The sequence below is a fragment of the Protopterus annectens genome, chromosome 13.part0 (genome assembly GCF_019279795.1).
Source record: "Protopterus annectens isolate FY-2018-M chromosome 13.part0, PAN1.0, whole genome shotgun sequence".
NCBI lineage: Eukaryota > Metazoa > Chordata > Ceratodontiformes > Protopteridae > Protopterus > Protopterus annectens.
The window spans coordinates 1,355,320,813-1,355,343,383 of NC_056747.1; the positions used below are offsets into that span (position 1 = coordinate 1,355,320,813).

Sequence of the window (22,571 nt, forward strand, 5' to 3'; positions counted from 1 at the left end):
GTGGCTCATTAAATACTTCCATAAAATTTAAAACAACCAATAAAAATTCATTACATCATGTTATCATCAAACTAGAAAAAAGGCTCATTATATACAGAATTGCAACTAAATAAAAACCTTCAACAACCATACATTCTTATTAAAACCATTAAGAATCTATCTGTATGTCATATATTCATTTACAATGTGATATATGAAACTTTTCAATGAATAAATAAGAAAATAAAAATCAAGGTATTAATTAAAAAATGTATTCCTTTGTTAAAAACTCATAAGTGTTTTTACTTAAATAGCACCATCTGCTGGTAAGGTATATCCCTTTTGGGATATACCTTACCAGACACCTGCAGCAACTGGAAAGACCCCAAAAGTACCTCACCAAGAGGATCAAAGGGCTCAAACAGATGCCATATTCTGCCCGGTTAAAGAAACTCCAGCTCTACTCAGTGGCATACCGCCTGCTCAGAGGCAATCTGTGCCTGACGTATAAAGCCATGTCCAACCCGGAATTAATGGACATGCTGCACCTCAGAAAATCCAAATCCCATCAAGCTACGCGCTCGAGAGACTTGAACCTCAGCACTGAAATAAATAGGACATGCTGGAGGGACATATTCATAACCCAGAGGCTCCCTTCACTCTGGAATAAAATCCCAGTCCAGGCTAGGCAGAGTCCCTCATTGACTCTCTTCAAGAGGAATCTTGATGAGTGGATGGGGGATCGTAGGTTTACCCCCGGGTATCACTTCTGTGTCACTGTTAGACAGAGGCACAGTATACTAACCTCGAAAAAAGGGCATAGCAAAATTAATTTAAAATGGGTGGCGAAAGCGAAACACACTCTGGCTAGGCTTATAAATGCCCTAGGGCAGATAGTCTAGTATGAACCTATGAAACTGTATGCTGTCTAAATGATCGTTAGATGTCAGCATTTACTGCTTTTCACTATGAAAATATAAAAAAATTGTGTTAGCATAGATCAAAATTTTTGTTTACTCAATGGCTTTTTTAAATGCATACTCCTTTATCTGTATAGTTGCATCTTTCTGAATGATCGTGAGACTATACATGCACAGGCGTGTGTGTGTGTTTCTCTTTGTTTCTGTTTGTGTGTGTTTCTGTGTGTGTGAGAGAGAGAGACCCCTTGTGGGCTGGCTTTTAATACCGATGAAGGTTATGTAGTAACTGAAACCAGTTTGACACTTTGAAGATCCTAAAATTGTTACTGCCATAATTAAAGCATTGTAAAATCACTCACAATGGGTTATTCATTCATCTTCCTGCAGAGGGAGCTGTTTTTTCAGCATTTTCAGTGGTTTTCCTTGGTCAAGAGGAGGAGAAATTATGTGCGACTTCTTTGGTTGGATTGCTAAGTTCATCCTGCATCTTTTCTGTCAGACCCTTATGGAAATGGTTTAGTAATATGCACAGGCTACTGTCCCAGTGGTCTTCTCCATCAGTTGCCTAACCATTTGAATGAAAAGTTAACATATTATATGCTGTGGGTCCCCTTCTCTTTTAATATCATTATTAACAATCTACACTCCGCCTCTGAGCAAGTAACCGTAGTATAATATGTAGATGATGCTACACTCATCTGTTCTGCTGAGATGTTGCCCTCACTGCAAAACATCACACAACAAACCTTCTTATCCACCAAATCCTGGAAAAGATAACTCCAATTTACTTGTAAACCCCAAACAAGACAAAACTAAACATTCATTCCACATTCTGTCACGTAATAACACAAAAAGAGAATGTGTCTTTGAAACCAAACTCCTCTGAATATTAATCAATGATCATCTGAAATATGATTACCACCTCCTCCAAGTCATCAAAAGAAACAAATTAGGAGACTAGGCTGTAGAGTGAAAACATTTATTACTGACCACTCCATAAAATCAATAGTAAAAACATTCCTACTCCCATCCCTACTTTATACATTACCTTTCTTTGCTAATCTTGACTCGGCACTAAAAAGCAAACTAGAAATGGCCTGCAATGAAATTGCCAAATTTGTAGCAAATACCCCCAAAAGACTCACCACTGCATATCCCTAAAATATCTTAACTGGCTTCAACTTCCACACATTGCCTTAACTACTCACAACTCAGTATAGCCTCAAACTGATGTAGTGGCCTAAAAATGTCCATCACTACATGATACAGTGTAACCTTGTAATGCAACCAGAGCCCTCAGGTCCAACACTACATCACAAAATCAAATAATTCTGCTGGTGACTCACTTTTTTCTTATGTTACAAAATTCTGGCTCACCATCCTCTTAGAACTAAGACAAATAGATGCACTTGTTGTGTCGGTTAGGGGTCGCCACAGCGGAACTCCAGTCCGCTAATGATTGGCAGTAGATTTTTACGTGCCGAGTTGCCAGCTCTGACGTACAACCTTCAACGAAGGTACGCCCATTCATACATGTCTCCACACAGAAAACGGTTTAGCTGAGAATCACAGGACAACTTCTTACTGTGAGGCGACAACGCTACCGCAGCATCACCATTTAAACTATCACTGAAAAAAAACACTGATTAGATAACTGGCTGTACTCCTGCACAACTCCAGCATATGAATACTACTGTCAAACACGTCTCCCTCCCGTATGTAGATAACCTTTTAACACATACGTGTCCATCCTTTTCCTGTTCCCATCTCGCCCAACGTCTCCATTTCTGTACCTCTGTCTCATGTTCCACTGTCCCTCCCGTATGTAGCTAACCTTTTAACACATACATGTCCATCCTTTCCCTGTTCCCATCTCGCCCAACGTCTCCATTTCTGTACCTCTGTCTCATGTTCCACTGTCCCTCCCGTATGTAGATAACCTTTTAACACATACGTGTCCATCCTTTCCCTGTTCCCATCTCGCCCAACGTCTCCATTTCTGTACCTCTGTCTCATGTTCCGCTGTATAAAACAAACATATTCCCTGTTCCCATCAGAATCTCCATTTCTGTACCTCTGTCTCATGTTCCGCTGTATAAAACAAACATGTTTGTATCAGAATCTACAATCTCCTCTACAAACTATAACCTACTTACATTAATTCTGAAAACTCCATTTTTTACAATAGTTAAATGGCATTACATCTTAATATATTTCTAATATGTCTATACACCTGTATCTCTGCCTAGCACCTGTATATATTTAATTTACATACATACTGTGATTGACATTTCAACTGTACATTCTAAACTGTACATACACTTTTAATGTGCATACATATGTGATTAACAATGAAAAATGGCACTATATATGTAAAGTGAATATCTTCTGTGTTTTCTAATTATAAAAACTGTACAGCCTTGTTTTCTCCTTGTACAATGAAAAATTCCAATTCTGTTACTTTATGCACATAATTTGTAATGTACTCTGTACTTTTATATGTAATAACTGGAGCTTTTCTCTTCGGACCTCTGCTGAAAATGAGATGCATCCCAGCTGTACTTTTCCAGTAAACTAAGATAAATAAATAAGTAGCAGGTGAACTTGCTACTGATTTCATAATGTACATACCTAAAACACAAGTGTATTTTGTACGGTTTCTCCAAAACTAACATTTTAATTGTTACACTTAAGAGAATCTCTGGCAAAGCTAGAATGCATGTAAAATACTGTTGACTTTTTACCAACTTAGTTGTACATTGTTCAATCACCATTCTTAATAACTGATTAAACCAGATAAGCATAGATACCTTTTCTTCTTTTATAGCATTATAGACAAAGAGGTATTGCTCTGACAGTAATGTCCTTGTATGATTGGCAGGTGCTGGAGAACCTGAGGAAGATGAATTGTATGAAAGTGCTGCCATTGAAACAAACTGCATCTACCGTCTCCAGGAAGACAAACTTGTGCCTTATGATGAATTCTGGGGCAAAATCCCTAGCTGCTCGATGCTGAATTCCAAAGAGGTAATAAAATGTTAAAACAACAAGAAAAACATAAGCAGACTAAGTGACTAGTAGTAGGCCTAGTAAAGGGCCAGTAAGAGCACTACACAGTGGGCAGTACGGCTACTAAATGGACCTTGGGAAGACGTTTGACCATTAGGAAAGCCACTGAAGGATTCACAGGAGAACATGACTGATGGGAGAGTTACAGAAGGAAATATATCACAGTTAAACTTAAGGGAAAACTCAATAGTTATTTATACAGAGACTCTTTTTGGACCATTGGCAGTGATATCGGCATGGTATATTGGAGGTCTACGGTTCTAGTCCCAAATGAGAGTTAATGTTATTCTTTCACTTCCTTTCATTATAGGACAAATCGATAAGGCTACAGACCAAGTGGTATGATTGTACATAAACAGAAGGAATTGTAGGAGTACTACATGGCCAAGATAGGGTTACTTAAGGAACTGTAGGAGTACTACATAACCGATGGTACACAATGATGGTAGGGTTACTACAGGTCTGATCAGGGTTTGTGTAATGGTTAAGGTGTTTACCTCATAGACAAAAAATACAGGGTTTGATTCTCAGGATGGGAGGTTGGAATAATGGTTAAGATGTTTACCTTACAGACACAAGATGCAGGGTTTGATTCTCACATATGGTAATTGAATAAAAAATAAATTGCAGTATCTGTAGGAGTACCAGCACTTTATTAACAAGACAATGACTTCAGTTAGCGCTTTCTTCTCCCTTCACTTTGAGACTTCTTCAGACTAAAATTCATTGTTCATTACATACATTAAATACCCATTCTTGGGATACATCACCCAACAACATCCAATCTAAGTTAAGAAGCCTAGTCACATGATAAAATAGGCTAAATTAAGAAAAAGCCTAGTCACATGATAAAATAGGCTAAATTAAAGAGAAATAAAACTTCTATAAAAATTCTAAAAAAGTCAGTGTTTTAACCCTTTTCTTTTTAAGTATATAACAAATTCCTCTCTATTATTGAGACCAGGGAAAAAAGATGCATTTAATTTAACTTGCCAACAATACTCTAGCCATCCCAGTTCTTCCTCTATGTTAATAATATTCTTGGTGTTACTCAGTGCTTCTATTAATAAACATTTAAATTTAACTTTGCATTTACATTCTTTATAGTGTTGACACATAGCATTCTTTTCATCTCCATTGGCAACAGCATACTTATGCTCATAAATTCCTCTGTTGAGCTCCCTGGTAGTTCTTCCCACATAAAAAGCATGACAATCCATGCACATTAATAAATAAACTATATTTTTACTCTTACATGAAAAGCTTCCTGGTATTCTGACTACATAGTTTCCCACTTCAATTTCACTAGAGTCCGTATACAAATAATTGCACATATTACAGTTGAAACACTTATAATGCCGCGGTGGTGCAGCGGTAGTGTTGTTGCCTCACAGTAAGAGGTTCTCCCGTTCGATTCTCGGCTGGAGTGTGGGGAGGGAGTACCTTCTGTGTAGAGTCTGCATGTCCTCCCCGTAGTTGGGTGGCATTCGTAAGACATGCATAAATGGGCGTGCCTTCGTTGAAGGTTGGACGTCGAGCTGGCACCTCGGCGTTTGTGAAAATCTGCTGCCAATCATTAGTGGACCGGAGTTCCGCTGTGGCGACCCCTAACTGGGAAAAGCCGAAATACAAACAACAACAGTTGAAACACTTATTAATTCCTTTTTTACCTTCAAATTGCATTTTTTTATTCAGTTTACTGTGAAGTAAATATTTATAATTTGTAGCTCTCTTTTGTACAAACCTGGGCCCTGTACCTATCTTTTTAATAATTTCATTATTAGCTTTGAAAATACTCCAATTTCTACTAATAATACTTTTTATAGCTTTAGAACCAACACTATTTTGCACTGCTAGTGCTGCCTTATTCTCTTCTTTTTGTACCATCACATTTAGGTACTTTTCTTTCATCTATTTCATTCTCTAACAACTTGTTCATATCCTTGTTAGGATACCCTCTACATTCCATTCTTTTACAGAAATGTTCAGTTTCTTGTACGAAAACATGATCATCTTTAGTAAGATTACTTATCCTTTTTAACTGGCCCTTAACAATCTTAGATTTTGTTTTCTTGGGATGGAGACTAGAATAATGTAAGCACATGTTCTGAAAAATCTTTCTTATAAATTGTAGATATCAACCTAGAATAAAACAAAATCACACAGCTGAAAATAAGGACCACATCGTTTACTGCAAAAACACTCAGTAAAAATCACAATGTTAGCTCTTTCGTAAGGTACACAGACCAAACTTCATCCAACAAAGTGAATTAAAATACACTAGGCATTTATATACAAGACCACACCCCCACAGTCATTAATTATTAAAGTATCACTAACATATAAACTAATCAATTGACTTAAAAATACTATAGCTTTAAATAAATTACAAAAATAAACTTTCATATTACACTAAAGAACTGTATGTTATAAAAAAATATATATATATAACAATATTCACAAATATATATGCATATATGTATAAATATATCAAAAATCATCACAACAGATGACATGACAAAATAATTTGATATAACATAAATTCATACCGTATACAAAAATATAATATATATTTATATATATAAAAAATTGATTATATATGTATATGAAAAATAAAATATGAAAATAAAAATAGATATAAATATCTATGCCTATTGTCTTTATAAATAGTAAGATCTAAATAGTTAATTCTGTGCATGTCCTAATTATGAATGCATTTAAATATGAACATACATTATTAATATATTTCAGGAAATCATTTAAGATATCAATAGACCCTCTCCAAATTAAAAAGACATCATCAGTAAAGCGAACCATCTTTAATATATATTCATTATATTCACTACTGATGATGTTAGCCATCTCCCAAGCTCGCATAAATACATTGGCATAACTGGGAGCTAAAGCTGCTCCCATAGCCACTCCGTAAATCTGAACATACAATTGTTCATATAACTCCAAATAGTTGTAACTTAATATCTGGTCTCAATAATAGAGAGGAATTTGTTATGTACTTAAAAAGAAAAGGGTTAAAACACTGACTTTTTTAGAATTTTTGTAGAAGTTTTATTTTTCTTTAATTTAGACTATTTTATCATGTGACTAGGCTTTTTCTTTAATTTAGCCTATTTTATCATGTGACTAGGCTTCTTAATTTAGATTGGATGTTGTTGGGTGATATATCCCAATAATGGATATTTAATGTATGTAATGAACAATGAATTTTAGTCTGAAGAAGTGTCTGAGAGTGAATGGAGATTAAAGTGCTAACTGAAGTCATTGTCTTGTTAAAGTGCTGGTAATCCTACAGATACTGCAATTTATTTTTTATTCTGTTTTCTGACAGTAATTTGCTTTTGCTGTGCTGCTTTTTGCTAACATATGGTAATTGGCTAGGCCTAAAATTGCCCTCCAAGGGTAGTTAGCCTAGTACTAATCTATTAACCTATGAAGTGTAGGAATATTACATGACCGATGGTAGGTTACTAAACGAACTCTACTAGCACTGCATGACTGATTATACAGTCTACAAAACAAAGCGCAGCACGGTTAACAAAGTGCAGCACGGTTAACAAAGCGCAGCACGGTTAACAAAGCGCAGCACGGTTAACAAAGCGCAGCACGGTTAACAAAGCGCAGCACGGTTAACAAAGCCCAGCACGGTTAACAAAGCGCAGCACGGTTAACAAAGTGGAGCTGTTATTTCTGATACAGCTGTGATTTGGTTGTCACACGGCCAAAAAGAAAATGTATGCGGATGCTGCTGTAAATAATCCTGACCTGATAAGTGGAGCCTCTGCAGCATTCAGAATTTGAGTTATCATAGCAACTGGAACTTTGTGGGCCTGAGACACAGCATTCACTGTCAGAGACATTGCAGTTTTAGAAACAAGCTTCTAAAAAGGAGTAGTGATAGCAACAGAGAGAGAAGGGAACTGTAAGTCAAAGTGTCACGTTCTGACAGGATGCAAGCCTTCAAATGACGATGTGGTGGCACTTCCTAATGGGCTGTTCTGTGTGGTAACCTGAGTAACTGACATCATAGTATCTCTTCTGAAACACGAAGAATTAGTCTTCTTTATGGTCAGAGAAACGGGCTCATTTATTGATGCGACTGTTGTTGTACAAGAAGAATTGTCTTGGAAATACAGGTCCAGGTAAAGCATCGTGGCACTTGAAAAATTAACTGCGATTCATATACAAAAACAACTCGTTTCAAAACTTCAAAGTACACTTTCCGGGGTGGGGCATGGGAGCTTTGCCCCGCCCCACAAACATCAGGGGCTTTGTCCCCACACACAACCCTTCTTAACTACACTGTCAGATTATGTTGTCTTGAGGAAGGCTATATGAGCACATGCATGGTGTGAAGAAAGGTAACGTCTGTAATTCCCTTTTTAAATGCATTAGTTTCAAGGCCTTGTTTTAATTTTTTATTTTTTTTTGTTGAAAAAAGTAAAAGATATTTGGGGAGTACCTTGAAAGGAAGAACTTTAAGTGCAAGAACTGAGATGGTCACCCACCACCTTTCCATGATTAAATGTGTGAGCTGTTCTACTGGGAGTGTTTGAAGTTACAATGTTTCAATGTGTAGGTTTGGTTGCATTTTACGAATGACACATGTTAAATATATTGTGCCTTAGCTCACTAGGTAAAATAAAATAATAATAATATGGGGGAGGAATTTAATTATATATGTGTAAGCATGTACGTTTAGATTCATATGTGTCTTTGTGTGTTTGTGTATGTATGCATATACTTGTAATATAATGTTTAAGTATTTTAGAAAATTATTTTTAAATAATATTAGTAATATTTTTTTTTTGAATTATTAGAGGTAAGTGAACTGTGTGAATTTTTATATAACTGGATATTTTTTATGTGCAATTTTCTTAGTAAAAGTGGATAATTGAAGTTTTGGCCAGTTAGAATGGTTTATATATGTTACATGATGAGAAGGTTTTATTTAAATAGGGTGCGTAGTTAATTGTCAGTTGTATAAAGAGGTCCTGTAATATTTTAGGATGAAAGTCCTTAACTGTTGTTGTTTTATTGGCTCAATAAATGAGGCATTTGAGGTGCTCCATGTTCGGTCCTTTGGGTTTTGAGTTCTTCAGCAACTTCACAAAAACACTTCCAGAGCAACACCCACCATGACACGCACAGCTTCAGTGCGTGAGGTCTCAGCTCATAAGTCAATAAGGCAAACCTCCACACAAGCTAAACTTCTAGTCATAGCTGAATCTGCTCAAACACACACACGTTCCATTTACCAAGCTGAGCAAGGAAAGGGTCACAGTCAGATGCCTGTCAGCGGCCAGCATCTGCCCGATCATGCACACAGTCAGATCATAGTCCCAGTATGATTCCATTATTGTCCATGTGGGTTAAATGACCTAAGTACCTCCCTTGACTACATGAAGAGAGAGACAGTGGAGCACCTGGACTGTGTGCCCCAGGCTGGCATGAACCTAACACTGAACAGCATTCTACCTTCTTTGACGATGATGCTGCAATATAAAAATACATGACTTTAACAATTGGCTTAGTTTTTGGTGTCATTCAAAGTGGGTAGAATATTTGTCAGCATGGGAAGGATATGGTTGACAGACCGGGCTGCTTCATTAAGGATGATCTGCACTTGTTCCCTTTAGGTTTTTGAATATTAGCTAAAACTTTATCCACGCCCCATATTGCCATTTTAGGCATTTCCAACTCGATAAACCTTATAACAGAGTACAACAAACCCAGGACAACCTGAAAGCATTACTGCTCAGTACCAGTAGTCTAAACAGAAAACTCCAATCCCTGCAAGCCCAGCTCACTCTGGAGAATGTGAACATATGTGTAATTATGGAGACATGGCTTAAAGCTGCAGAAAGCGCCCAACAGTGTAAGGCTGCAATGCCTTACACAAATGTAGACCAGGTACTGTACAAGAGAAAACAAAAGGTGGAGGTGTTTCAATATTCATCAGAAACCATCACTCCTAAAGACTGGTCAAGAGTAGTATGAGCCTCTTGAGTTTCTGCATGTCCAACTGACCAGCAGTAAAGTCATATAATATATCATTGCAAGCTGTACGCCTCCCTCTATCTCCTAGGACAGCCATACTGCATATCTAATCATACTGGAGTCATTCTGCACTGAATCCAGCACTGTAGTCCTGGATGACTTCTACCCAACTTTTAAGAGGGAAATAATGTACATAACGTCCAATGCAGAGATCCAGACAATCCTAGACTTTGTCAACACAAATGCTAGTCCGTACACTCATTAGGGGCACCAACAGCCCCAATGTGATCCTTATAGACATGGGGAAACTTTGTATTCACCCAAGTGTTACATCCTGAATTGTCAGGTCTGATCATAAAGCTGCCTTCTCTGAAATTAAACTAAAACTTGTCATCACATGCAACCCTAGTACTTTTAGAAATTACCCCCTACTACTAAGTAATACCCTGGAAAAATTTGAAGCCCCCGCCAAACTGCACAAACACTGTTCCCTATATGGAATTGTTCACAGAAATCCTATACCACCATGTAAATAACTGCATTGATGCAGCTGTACCTACATAGAATAAGCAAATGACTAAATAAAAAAACAAACCACACTAATGAAATCCCAGTATCACCAAGCTATAAAACAAAAGGAAGAAAAACCATGGCCAAGATTAGGAACTTCAATGCCAGCAAGGCAAAAAAAGAAAAAAAAATCATCAAACTAAATAAGCAACTCTGGAGTCTTACCACATTCACCAAAGCCTAATTTGAGATCAAGATAGTTTTACAGGCAAATGACAACCATAAAACCGTCTTCAGCTGTGTATGCAACCTCAAATGTAACACACAAAAATGTGCTGAACTAACTGTAAATGGGAATCACCTATACAGAGCTGGAGAACTCCAGTTTCATCCCAGTGTCTCCCCCAACACCTCCCAAGAGATACTTTCAACCATAACTCCTCCCGGCTATCACTGTCAAACAAGTCCTCAATGTTGCTTCCTGAAGCATGAAATGTGACCTTTCTGACCCTTTGATTCTTGTTCAGTTTTGGCCTCCAAACTGGCTTTGTGCCTAGTAAATGGAGGAATGTAACATTTATCTTCTGCGCAAGCATGAGAAATCTACTGACCCTAGGTAATTACAGACCTATAATCTGACTACTCTCATATGCAAGGCCATGGAAATAGTTATGGATATAAATAAAGACATAGGAAATCTTCAGACACTGTATCCAACAAAGTTTGGAATTGTCATGGGCAGATTGCACCTGCTCAACCTGGTGGACTTCTTTGAAAAAGTCATCAAAGCTACTTATGAGGGCAAAACTTTACACTCAGCCTATCTTGACTTGACTGAGTCATTCAACAGTAGATGTTCTTCGTGTTCCACTGTTGCAGTCATCACATTTGGGTAATCCCTGGCAGGGTAGCCCTCAGCCGGCCCGAATACCAGAGGCTTAGTATTTCTGTGTCAGTTGCTCTTGTTTCAGGGCTGACGTCAGGTCATCAGTACTATAAAGTAAGGCAGCCGATGCCATTACATCAGTCTTTCTTGCCATGGAGCCCGAAGCAGAAGCACTTCACACGTGTGTTGGTCAGCCGCTACCTGAGTTTCATCTACCGATTTGAAGCTGAAGTCTTCTAAAGCTAAGTACCCTGTTGGGGATCCTTTTTTCTTGCACTAACCGATGTCAGAAAAAGTTAACAATTGTCTCGCCTGTGGAAATCAAAAAGCACACTGTGACTTTCATTCTTACTGTGTCACTTGTTTAGGCCCAGACCACGACGTCCCCCGCTGTCACTTCTGTGCTTTGTTCGATGCCAGAACTATCCGTGGTCAGGCCCTTATTGTAGTCAGATATTTTCATTTACAATCCTCGAATTTTGATTTGGCTTCAGTAAGCCATCCAACAGCAGATCTTCTGAAAAAATGTAAAGATAAAGACAGAGACAGACCGCACAGGTCCAGACCTACCGACGATGCTTCTGTTAAACTAGTCGTCAGTTCTCTGGTCCACAGTGAGGCGCTTTTGCAGCCCTGATGCCCGCTTCTGTGGATTCATAGGCCACTACCGAGACCCTTTTGGAGTCTGGTATGCCGCAAAACTCTTCTTTGACTAAGGATCCTGCGGTCTTCTCTACCTTAGATGGGTCCGGAGCTGCTGAGCAGGCACCGGCTTCCAAGGAAGCCCTTCTCACTACTGATTCTCGACACAGAAGTCTTCTTTCGCGACTACTGTTCTTTCAAAAACTACCGAATTTCTTAGGCCTAGGGTATGAACCACACCCAAGAAACTGACGACCCAATCTCAGTCACCTGCTTCCTTGCCTCAGTCTCCAATGCTTAAAATGCCAGAAGACCTTATCATGCTGATCAGGGGAAGTCAAGCTATCCCCTCCAAGAGGGAAAAAGATCTGTTCCCTGTAGTTTTGTCTGAACAAGAGTCAGATGATTCTGATGCATCTGAATATGAAGATATGCAACCCCTCTCTACTTATGAGGATTCCATCCAATCTGCCTCTACCCCAGAGGATTTTTCCTTTGGGGAAACCCTTCATACTTTAAGGGAGCATTTCCAATAGGAGAGTCCAGGACTACCCTCAGTCTAAAAAGAGACTCCGGGAATTCTTAGATCTTCCTAAAACCAAAAGCACCAGAGGAGAAAGGCAACTCAGTCCTTGCTGAAAAATAGGATTTATTGCCACAATAACGACTGGAACGAATTCTTAGATCTTCCACAGCTCAGACCCTTGGCCATCCCTCCAGTCCTGGATGTTGTGGAGGATGTTTTCCTGAAATCCAGCTTGACTACTGACTCCCTTCCTCCTGCACCCAAAACAACAGACGGGTACTATTGATTCCCTGACCCACACAAATTTCTTTTTAAAAATCCTACTGCTGATGCTGAGGTAATTTCTCAAGGGCCTAAAGGGATTAAAGCAACCGCTGCTAAGAATCCCACCCCCTGAGATAGAGATTCCCAAGCACTAGACAGATGGGATAAACAAGTATACGCCTCAGCTACTCTTGCTATCAGGGCACTAAATTGTCAGTTCCATATGCTAAAATTTCAGCAACATACCCTGGAACTCCTCAAATAAAAAATGTCTTCCTTTCCTGCTTGTGCAGAATCTAGAGAGTTACAAGAGTTAATGCATTCGGCAAGTCAAGTAACTAAACACACCTTGCACTGTGGTTTTCATGCCCTAGAAGCTTCTTGCAGGGCAGCAGTCACTGGATCTGTCATTAGAAGGCATGCATGGCTTAAGGAACAGCCCTTACGAGACCATGTCAAATCTAAATTGTTGGATGCCCCCTTGCACAGAGACAACTTATTTGGCAATAAGGCAGAAGAGGTCTTAAAAAAGATGGAAAAAAAGCAAAATCTATGTAGACAGTTAAGAATTTCTTACAGGTCCAGCCACCCAGGTTCAACAGGCATTGTTCCCTCACCAAGCACTGGTCCTTTCCAGCTCCCACTAAGCCAGCCCAGCCCAGCCTAGACCCCGGGGAACCAGACCTCCCAGACAGCAGCTGCAGGGAATGCAGAGATCTAAGCAGTGGACTACCTCCACTTCAAAACCAGGGATTTCTAAGCCACCCCTTATGGTAAGAACTCGCAATGACTCACCTCCCCCACCCCCTCCCTTTGCCCACCTTCACCTACCCCAGGGGGAAAACTCTCCTTTCACGCAAGCACCTGGGCCACCATTACCAATGACTGCTGGGTTCTCAACATATTGTCCCAGGGATACAAATTTTCTTTCCACACCCTTCCTTCCCCAAAAGGGTTCGCAGATCTACCTCCAAACCAGTGGGCAGAGGTGCAGAAGCAAGTCTTTTCCCGGCTGTCTATGAGGGCAGTAGAGCATGTTCCTGTAGAACAGAGAGGCCAAGGTTTCTACTCCAGACGTTTTCTGCTACCCAGAAAAGAGGGCACCTGGCACCCCATCCTCTATCTATCCATTCTAAACACCTTCCTGGTGATCCCAAAATTCAAAATGCTCACCCTTTAGCAGCTGCTACCAATGGTCTCCAAGGATGCTTGGCTAGCCACCCTAGCTCTAAAGAGGCCTACCTCCATATTTCTATCAGGGAATCCTGCAGGAAATATCTCCGTTTCAGGACAGGATCTCTGCACTTTCAGTTCTCTGCACTTCCCTTTAGCTTATCTACTGCTCCCAGAGTTTTCACAAAATGCCTGGCTCCGGCTAATGCCTTTTGCACACAGAGGAATATCCAGATTTACCCATAATTCAGGCAGACAGCCAGGAAAACTGCTCAAGCAACTGGCTTTTGTAAAGTCCCTACTAACCTCCCTAGAGTACACAATCAACGAAAAGAAATCCAAACAGGTGCCCACCCAAAGGATTATATTCCTGGGAGCAAGCCTGGACACAGCATCCCAGATGGCATTCCTTACACCAGAAAAGCAAAATTTCCTGACAGCCTGCTTCTCTCATCTAGCCACCAAACCACAGATATTTGCAAGGAAGAATCCTGCAAGCTCTAGGATTCATGGCATCTTGCGTACTACTTATTCCATGTGTCAGACTGTATGTGAGGAAACTTCAATGGTACCTAAAAGGCCTTTGGTGTCAACACTCTAAAGACCTGGAGACTCTTATACCTGTAATTTCTTGCCTCAGAAAAGATTTTTTAGTGGGCAACAGCATGCTCCCACAACAAGGGACTGCCTTTCTCACCACCCCCACCACCCAGACCCTCACCACAGATGCATCAGACTATGCCTGGGGTGCACACCTGGATGGCAGGTGTATACAGGGCCAATGCAGCCCACAGCAAATCCCTGTGCACATCAGCCAAAAAGAGATGATGGCTGTCCAGCACGCCTTGATAGCTTTCAAGCTCCTTCTCTCCTGATCAAAACAAACAACACTGTAATGTGGTATATCAGTAATCAGGGAGGGACTTGCTCCTACCCTCTATGCAGGCTGGCCATGACCCTTTGGTACACAGCCTCTGCCATGCCACTCCACCTGTTAGTACAGTTTCTACCAGGCTCTCTCAACTCTCTGGCAGACCAATTAAGCAGAAATCGTCTGGACCCACACAAGTGTCAGCTCAACAGAAGTACCTTCACCGTAATAACTCAGAAATGAGGTGCCCCGAAGGTCGACCTCTTTGCCTCCCACATCAACCATGAGCTCAGCAAATTCTGTACCAGGAAGCATCACCGCATGGCTTGGGAAGGGGATGCCCTGTCCTTCCCCAGGGTCAGTCTGTCTGTGCCTTTGTCCTTCCCCTGGTCAGTCTGTCGGTCTGTGCCTTTGTCCTTCCCCAGGGTCAGTCTGTCAGCCTGTGCCTTTGTCCCTCCTGGGGTCAGTCTATTGGTCTGTGCCTTTGTCCTTCCCCGGGTCAGTCTGTCGGTCTGTGCCTTTGTCCTTCCCCTGGTCAGTTTCGGTCTGTGCCTTTGTCCTTCCCCGGGGTCAGTCTGTCGGTCTGTGCCTTTGCCCCTCCCCGGGGTCAGTCTGTCGGTCTGTGCCTTTGCCCCTCCCCGGGGTCAGTCTGTCGGTCTGTGCCTTTGTCCCTCCCCGGGGTCAGTCTGTCGGTCTGTGCCTTTGTCCTTCCCCAGGGTCAGTCATCAGCCTGTGCCTTTGTCCCTCCCGGGGTCAGTCTATTGGTCTGTGCCTTTGTCCTTCCCCGGGTCAGTCTGTCGGTCTGTGCCTTTGTCCTTCCCCGGGGTCAGTCTATCAGTCTGTGCCTTTGTCCTTCCCTGGGATCAGTCTATCGGTCTGTGCCTTTGTCCTTCCCTGGGATCAGTCTGTCGGTCTGTGCCTTTGCCTTCCCCAGGGTCAATCTATCGGTCTGTGCCTTTGTCCTTCCCCGGGGTCAGTCGGTCTGTGCCTTTGTCCCTCCCCGGGGTCAGTCTGTCGGTCTGTGCCTTTGTCCCTCCCCGGGGTCAGTCTGTCGGTCTGTGCCTTTGTCCTTCCCCGGGTCAATCTATCGGTCTGTGCCCTAGTCCTTCCCCGGGGTCAGTCTGTGCCCTAGTCCTTCCCCGGGGTCAGTCTGTGCCCTAGTCCTTCCCCGGGGTCAGTCTGTCGGTCTGTGCCCTTGTCCTTCCACTGGGTCAGTCTGTTGGTCTGTGCCTTTGTCCTTCCCTGGGTCAATCTATCGGTCTGTGCCTTTGTCCTTCCCCTGGGCCAATCTATCGGTCTGTGTCCTGTCCTTCCCCGGGGTCAGTCTGTCGGTCTGTGCCTTTGTCCCTCCCCGGTGTCAATCTGTCAGTCTGTGCCTTTGTCCTTCCCTGGGGTCAGTCTATCAGTCTGTGCCTTTGTCCTTCCCCGGGGTCAGTCTATCGGTCTGTGCCTTTGTCCTTCCCCGGGGTCAGTCTGTCGGTCTGTGCCTATGTCCTTCCCCGGGGTCAGTCTGTCGGTCTGTGCCTTTGTCCCTCCCTGGGTTCAGTCTGTAGGTCTGTGCCTTTGTCCCTTCCCGGGTCAATCTATTGGTCTGTGCCTTTGTCCTTCCCCAGGGTCAGTCTGTCGGTCTGTGCCTTTGTCCCTCCCCGGGGTCAGTCTGTCGGTCTGTGCCTTTGTCCCTCCCCGGGGTCAGTCTATCGGTCTGTGCCTTTGTCCTTCCCCGGGGTCAGTCTGTCGGTCTGTGCCTTTGTCCCTCCCCGGGGTCAGTCTGTTGGTCCGTGCCTTTGTCCCTCCCCGGGGTCAGTTTGTTGTCCTTCCCCGGGTCAATCTATCGGTCTGTGCCTTTGTCCCTCCCCGGGGTCAGTCTGTCGGTCTGTGCCTTTGTCCTTCCCCGGGGTCAGTATATCGGTCTGTGTCTTTGTCCTTCCCCGGGGTCAGTCTATCGGTCTGTGCCTTTGTTCTTCCCCGGGGTCAGTCTATCGGTCTGTGCCTTTGTCCTTCCCCTGGGCCAATCTATCATTCTGTGCCCTATCCTTCCCCGGGGTCAGTCTGTTGGTCTGTGCCTTTGTCCCTCCCCGGGGTTAGTCTGTCGGTCTGTGCCTTTGTCCTTCCCCGGGTCAATCTATTGGTTTGTGCCTTTGTCCTTCCCTAGGGTCAGTCTATCGGTCTGTGCCTTTGTCCCTCCCCGGGGTCAGTCTGTCGGTTTGTGCCTTTGTCCTTCCCCGGGGTCAGTCTGTTGGTCTGTACCTTTGTCCTTCCCCGGGGTCAGTCTGTACCTTTGTCCTTCCCCGGGGTCAGTCTGTCGGTCTGTACCTTTGTCCTTCCCCTAGGTCAGTCTATCGGTCTATGCCTTTCCTCCACTACCTCTCATCTCCAGGGTACCGCTCAATATAAAGGAGGAAAAACCAAGTACAATTCTTATAGCTCCAGACTGGCCTCGCCAGCACTGGTGCCCCTTGCTGCGAAGCCTGTCCCCACTGCCACCATGGCATCTTCCTCAGATTCCAAACCTCCTGACCCAGAGAGAAGGGGAATTCATGCATCCCAATTGCAGACACTCAGTTTGGCAGCTTGGCTTATTCCCTAACCCCTGATCAATCTGCCAACCTCAGTAAATGGGTTCTAGATGTTCTACTTGAGGCCAGATGCCCCAGCACTAGGAGGTCTTATGCTGACAAATGGAGAAGGTTCTGCACCTGGATCCAGGCTAAGGGAGCCAATACGGCACAGCCCCCCTCCCACTCATCCTGGATTACTTAGCTGACCTACTACACAGTGGCCTCTCTCTCTCCTGTATATAAATTCATGTCTCTGCTATTTCTGCTCATTTTCCCACTGAGCAGCCACCTTTCTCACACCCCTTGGTCAAACATTTCCTAAGAGGGGCTAGCAACTTGAGGCCACCCAGAAGAGCAGCAACCCCAGCTTGAGACCTTAACTTTGTGTTGGAAAAGCTCGCCCTGCCCCCCACTTAGAACCAGCTTATTCTGCAGAGCTAAAATTTCTCTCCTGGAAGACAGCTTTCCTTCTGGCCTTCACTTCAGACAGAAGAGTCTCCGAGCTGCAAGCACTCATGGCTGTGGAACCCTTCATCATCTTCCATGCTGACAGGGTATCCCTCAGGACTAACCCATCCTTCATGCCCAAGCTGGTGTCCAGTGTGGCTCTCAACCATCCATTCACTTGCCCACCTTTTTCCTAATCCCTAAAATAAGGGGGAAATGATCCTGCACTCTCTAGATGTTCACAGATGGCCCAGATTCTATCTAGACAGGACTAAATCCTTCAGAAAGTTTAATCAGTTGCTGGTTAGCTTTGCTACAGGGGCAGAACACAAAGCCATCTCCAAACAAACCATTTCCAAATGGATAGTACACTGCATCCATTTCTGCTACAAACAACACAGAAAGCCTCCCCCCAAGGGGATCAGGACTCACTTCACCAGAGCAGCCTCCACCTCTGCAGCTTTCCTCAGAGGAGTCCCCACCAGAAACATCATGGAGGCTGCCATCTGGACATCTGTTCACACTTTTACCAAACATTACCACCTGCCTCTCTTCTCCAAATCCAGAGCAGGGTTTGCCCCTGCAGTCATGCAGGGCATCCTAGCTAGCCCCTAGTTTCCTTGACTGCCTCCAGTCATTTCCTCAGCTTTGAGAATCAACTCAAATGTGATGACTGCAACAGTGAAACACAAAGAACATAGTACAGTTGTGCACACTTACCATAAATGTAGATGTTTGAGTGTATTCACTGTTGCAGTCCTGGTTTCCCTCCCTCCATCCCCCTTTTTTCTTCTCTTTCCTTACAAGAGACATATTGGTATTTACTTCTACTAGTGGGGCTCTTCCACCAGAACCTTGCTCCTACTTGGGGGCTCCTGACAGGTTAGGGCAAGAAAAACTGATGTAATGGCATTGGCTGGCTTACTTTTATACTACTGACGACCTGACGTCAGTCCTGAAGTGACAGCAACCAATGCAGAAACACTAAGCCTCTGGTATTCGGGTCGGCCGAGGGCTACCCTGGCAGGGATAACCCAAATGTAATGACTGCAACAGTGAATACACTCGAACATCTACATTTATGGTAAGTGTACACAACTGTAATTTCTCATTCAGGTATTGTTGACAAACTAATGAAACTTGGAGTAAACATGTTGCCCATTAGATAGCAAAATGGCTTACAGCTAGGACACAGGAAGTCATAATAGAGGACTCTTCCTCCACAAAAAGGTCAGTCACCATCCGAGTCCCTAAAGGCCCAGTCATGGTGCTGCTGCTTTTTGGCGTCTACTTGTCGAAGGTCAGAGCTAACGCTGAAGGCCTCTGGTTGATCAAGTTTACAGCCACCTGCAATCTTGGTGTGATTATAGAGTCCCCAAAGACACACATATCCTCCAAAAGGGTTACCACAAACTAGTAATTAGTGCTAGTGCCATGGTTTAAAACTGAATGCCAGAAAGTGCATAATAGTATCTTTTGGAAAGTCAGTCTCCCCTGCAAATTACCATATAGACAATACACCTCTCAGGGTAGATCTATTGGTTAGGGACTTGGGAAAGTATGTAGACAGTGACATGGTCTTTGATATCACCCCATGTCTAATGTTGTAAGGAAATCATTCCATATTGGTAAAAAATGTAGTAGGCCACACAAACTCCAGATGACAAAAACGGCAGTGGGTTCAGGTACAAAATCTGACTCTGTTTATCCAAGAATGTATTCAATAAAACACACGAAAGGTGTAGTCACATACAAATCCAAAAGGTATAAACAGTATTCCATAAAAATCCAAAAGGTATAAACAGTATTCCAAGCACTTTCATCTCTGGTGAAATAGGAGACTTTTTCAAGGAAATTAGAAAACTGTTACTGAGCTCAATTTAAACAAACAGATCCACCCCCAATTAACATTGAACAAATAGAATAAAACCATGTAATGAATATTCATAAAGTTCATAAATATTCAACAATCACAGTACAATTCAACCACAGAACCCATGTCATGATAAAAAACACACTAAAATGTACAGCAAATAACACACCAATCCCAAAAATCATGCCCTTGTCAAAATAGTATAGGTAAAAATGCTATTAATAAACATATACATATGTACATATAAAATGTAAAATTATATAAATACATGTAAAAAATGTACATCAATTCATTTATCTATTTAATGCTTTTAACTTCAAGAAAGAGGCTAAGGATAGAGCATCATTGATACCCGGCCAGTTTATCGCATTTGTTTTAATCTGCCATAGTGCCTCTTGTTTCTGCAGTTGTAGGGTCCAGGGGCCACCCCTTGGGTCTGTGTCTAAAACATCAGTTATCGTAAATTTAAAATCGTGCCCCTCATACTCCTTACAGTGTTTAGCGAGAAAGTTTGTCTCTTTGCCTAACCTAATATCCCTTAAATGCTCATATATCCTACATCTTAATCTCCTTTCCGTTTTCCTGATGTAGAAAGTGGGACAAACCGTACTTAGGGCACAGTATACCACCCTTTCAGTTTGGCATGTGGTCTTCCTTCACTGTTCTATAGTGACCCCATTGATAACATAACAGTCGAATCTAACTCATTTGTGAATGAGGTCTTTATTGAGGTTTTGAATAAGAGGAAGAAAGGTTATTTCAAGGCGATCCTTAATCAGGATGTGGATGAAACTTGTTTGATCAATATACCCAATGTTAACAAGGAGAACAATAGGACCATAGGAGTAACTTATGGAGAATCGACTTGTGTTACGACCTTTTATGGGCCCAATGAAATAGTCATTGAACCGAATGCTGATGACACAGATGACTCGAACTTGGTCATTGTGGACCAGAATGTAACTGAAAGGGCCGTAGAGGTAACACAGTTGAGATCAGCTCTAGTTATGACCTATAATAGGTACATTAAATTAATTATGGATATTTTATATAAGAATTGGGTAATTATTGCATCTTGTAATGACATTCGACAATGGGTGGGTGAGAGACCAAATATTATATATACAGGAGGGGTAGAATGCTTAAAAATGTCCTTGAATCTTCTAAGAGGAGACCTATAACTGGTTACATGAGGAAATGTCGGGCTTGTTCATCTTGCACACATATTCTTGAGGGCTCGTCTTGTGTTATCAATGGGGTTACTATAGAAGTGAGAAGGAAGTCCACATGCCAGACTGAAAGGGTGGTATACTGTGCCCTCTTTCTACATCGGGAAAACGGAAAGGAGATTAAGATGTAGGATATATGAGCATTTAAGGGACATTAGGTTAGGCAAAGAGACGAATGCTCTCGCTAAACACTGCAAGGAGTATGAAGGGCATGATTTTAAATTTACGATAACTGATGTTTTAGACATAGACCCAAGGGGTGGCCCCTGGACCCTGCAACTGGAGAAACAAGAGGTACTATGGCAGATCAAAACTAATACGATAAACTGGTCGGGTATCAATGATGCTCTATCCTTAGCCTGTTTCTTGAAGTTAAAAGCATTAAATAGATAAATGAATTGATATACATTTTTATGTGCATTTATACAATTTTACATTTTATATGTACATAGGTTCATAGGCTGGTACTAGGCTATCCGCCCTAGGGCCTATACAAGCCTAGCCATAACAGTTCCCTGGCTATTTCTTCCCACACTATTTACTTCCCTGGACCCCTGTCTAGCAGGGTGACTGATGTGATCCCCGGGGTGAATTTCCTATCTTCCATCCAATCATCAAGGTTCATTTTGAAGGGGGCCAAGGAGACGCTCTGCTTGACATGTATGGGCAGTCTATTCCAGAGTCTGGGGAGTCTCTGGGTCAGGAACCTATCCCTCCAGCATGTTTTGTTCATTGCGATGACAAATTGTAGATCCCTGGAGCATGTGGCTCTGAGGGATTGGGATTTCTTTAAGTGGAGCATGTCCAACAGCTCAGGGTTTGACATGGCCTTGTATGTTAAGCAGAGATCGCCTCTGAGTAGACAATATGCAACAAGGTATAGCTGGAGTTTTTTAGACGGTCAACATAGGGCATCTTCTTTAGGCCTGTGATTCTTTCAGTGAGGTATTTCTGTGGCCTTTCCAGCTGTTGCAGATGTCTTGTGAGGTATATAACAAATGGGGCGTTGTACTCTATAATGGGTCTAATGAGGGATGTGTACAGTGGGACAATGACCTCCTTTTTTCTGGATGAAAAGCCCTTAGTGATGAGGTGTGCCACATGTAAGGATTTCCTGACTGTTGTGGTGATGTGGTTATCGAAGGTGAGACCACTGTCCACCTGTGTCCCTATGTCTCTCATCACACTTTCAGTGTTTAGTGTACTGCCACCTATGTGCTAATTCATGGGTACATTATTTTTCCCAAAGGGGATAACTATACATTTCTTGGCATTAAGCTTGAGCCCATGGCTCTGGCATCAGGCATCTGTTTCTGTAAGGCCCTTTTGTAGACTATCCACATAATTCGGAGATTCAATAATGGCACCCAGTTTGCAATCATCTGCGAACTTTGTTAGCCGGAGTCTCTTAGTGTTGGCCTGTATGTCAGAGAAGTAGATGCCAAACAAGAGCGGTCCCAGGACTGAACCCTGAGGTACTCCACTTGTCTGGAGCTGCATTTGAAGTCAGCTACTTTTACAGTCTGGGTTCCGTCAGTAAGCCAGTTGGCAACCCATTGAATGATGCAGGAATTTATGCCCAGCTTAGTAAGTTTATCTATGATTCCAG

General features: G+C 42.4%; 1 protein-coding gene across 1 annotated transcript in view; it reads left to right on the forward strand.

The window, feature by feature from the left end:
- Window positions 1-22,571, forward strand: part of LOC122788066 (supervillin-like) — a 1,698,127-nt gene that overhangs the window by 1,409,600 nt on the left and 265,956 nt on the right. The window contains exon 22 of the mRNA XM_044054988.1: window positions 3,781-3,926. Coding sequence (XP_043910923.1) covers window positions 3,781-3,926 — 146 coding nt within the window. The remainder of the gene's footprint in view (window positions 1-3,780; window positions 3,927-22,571) is intronic.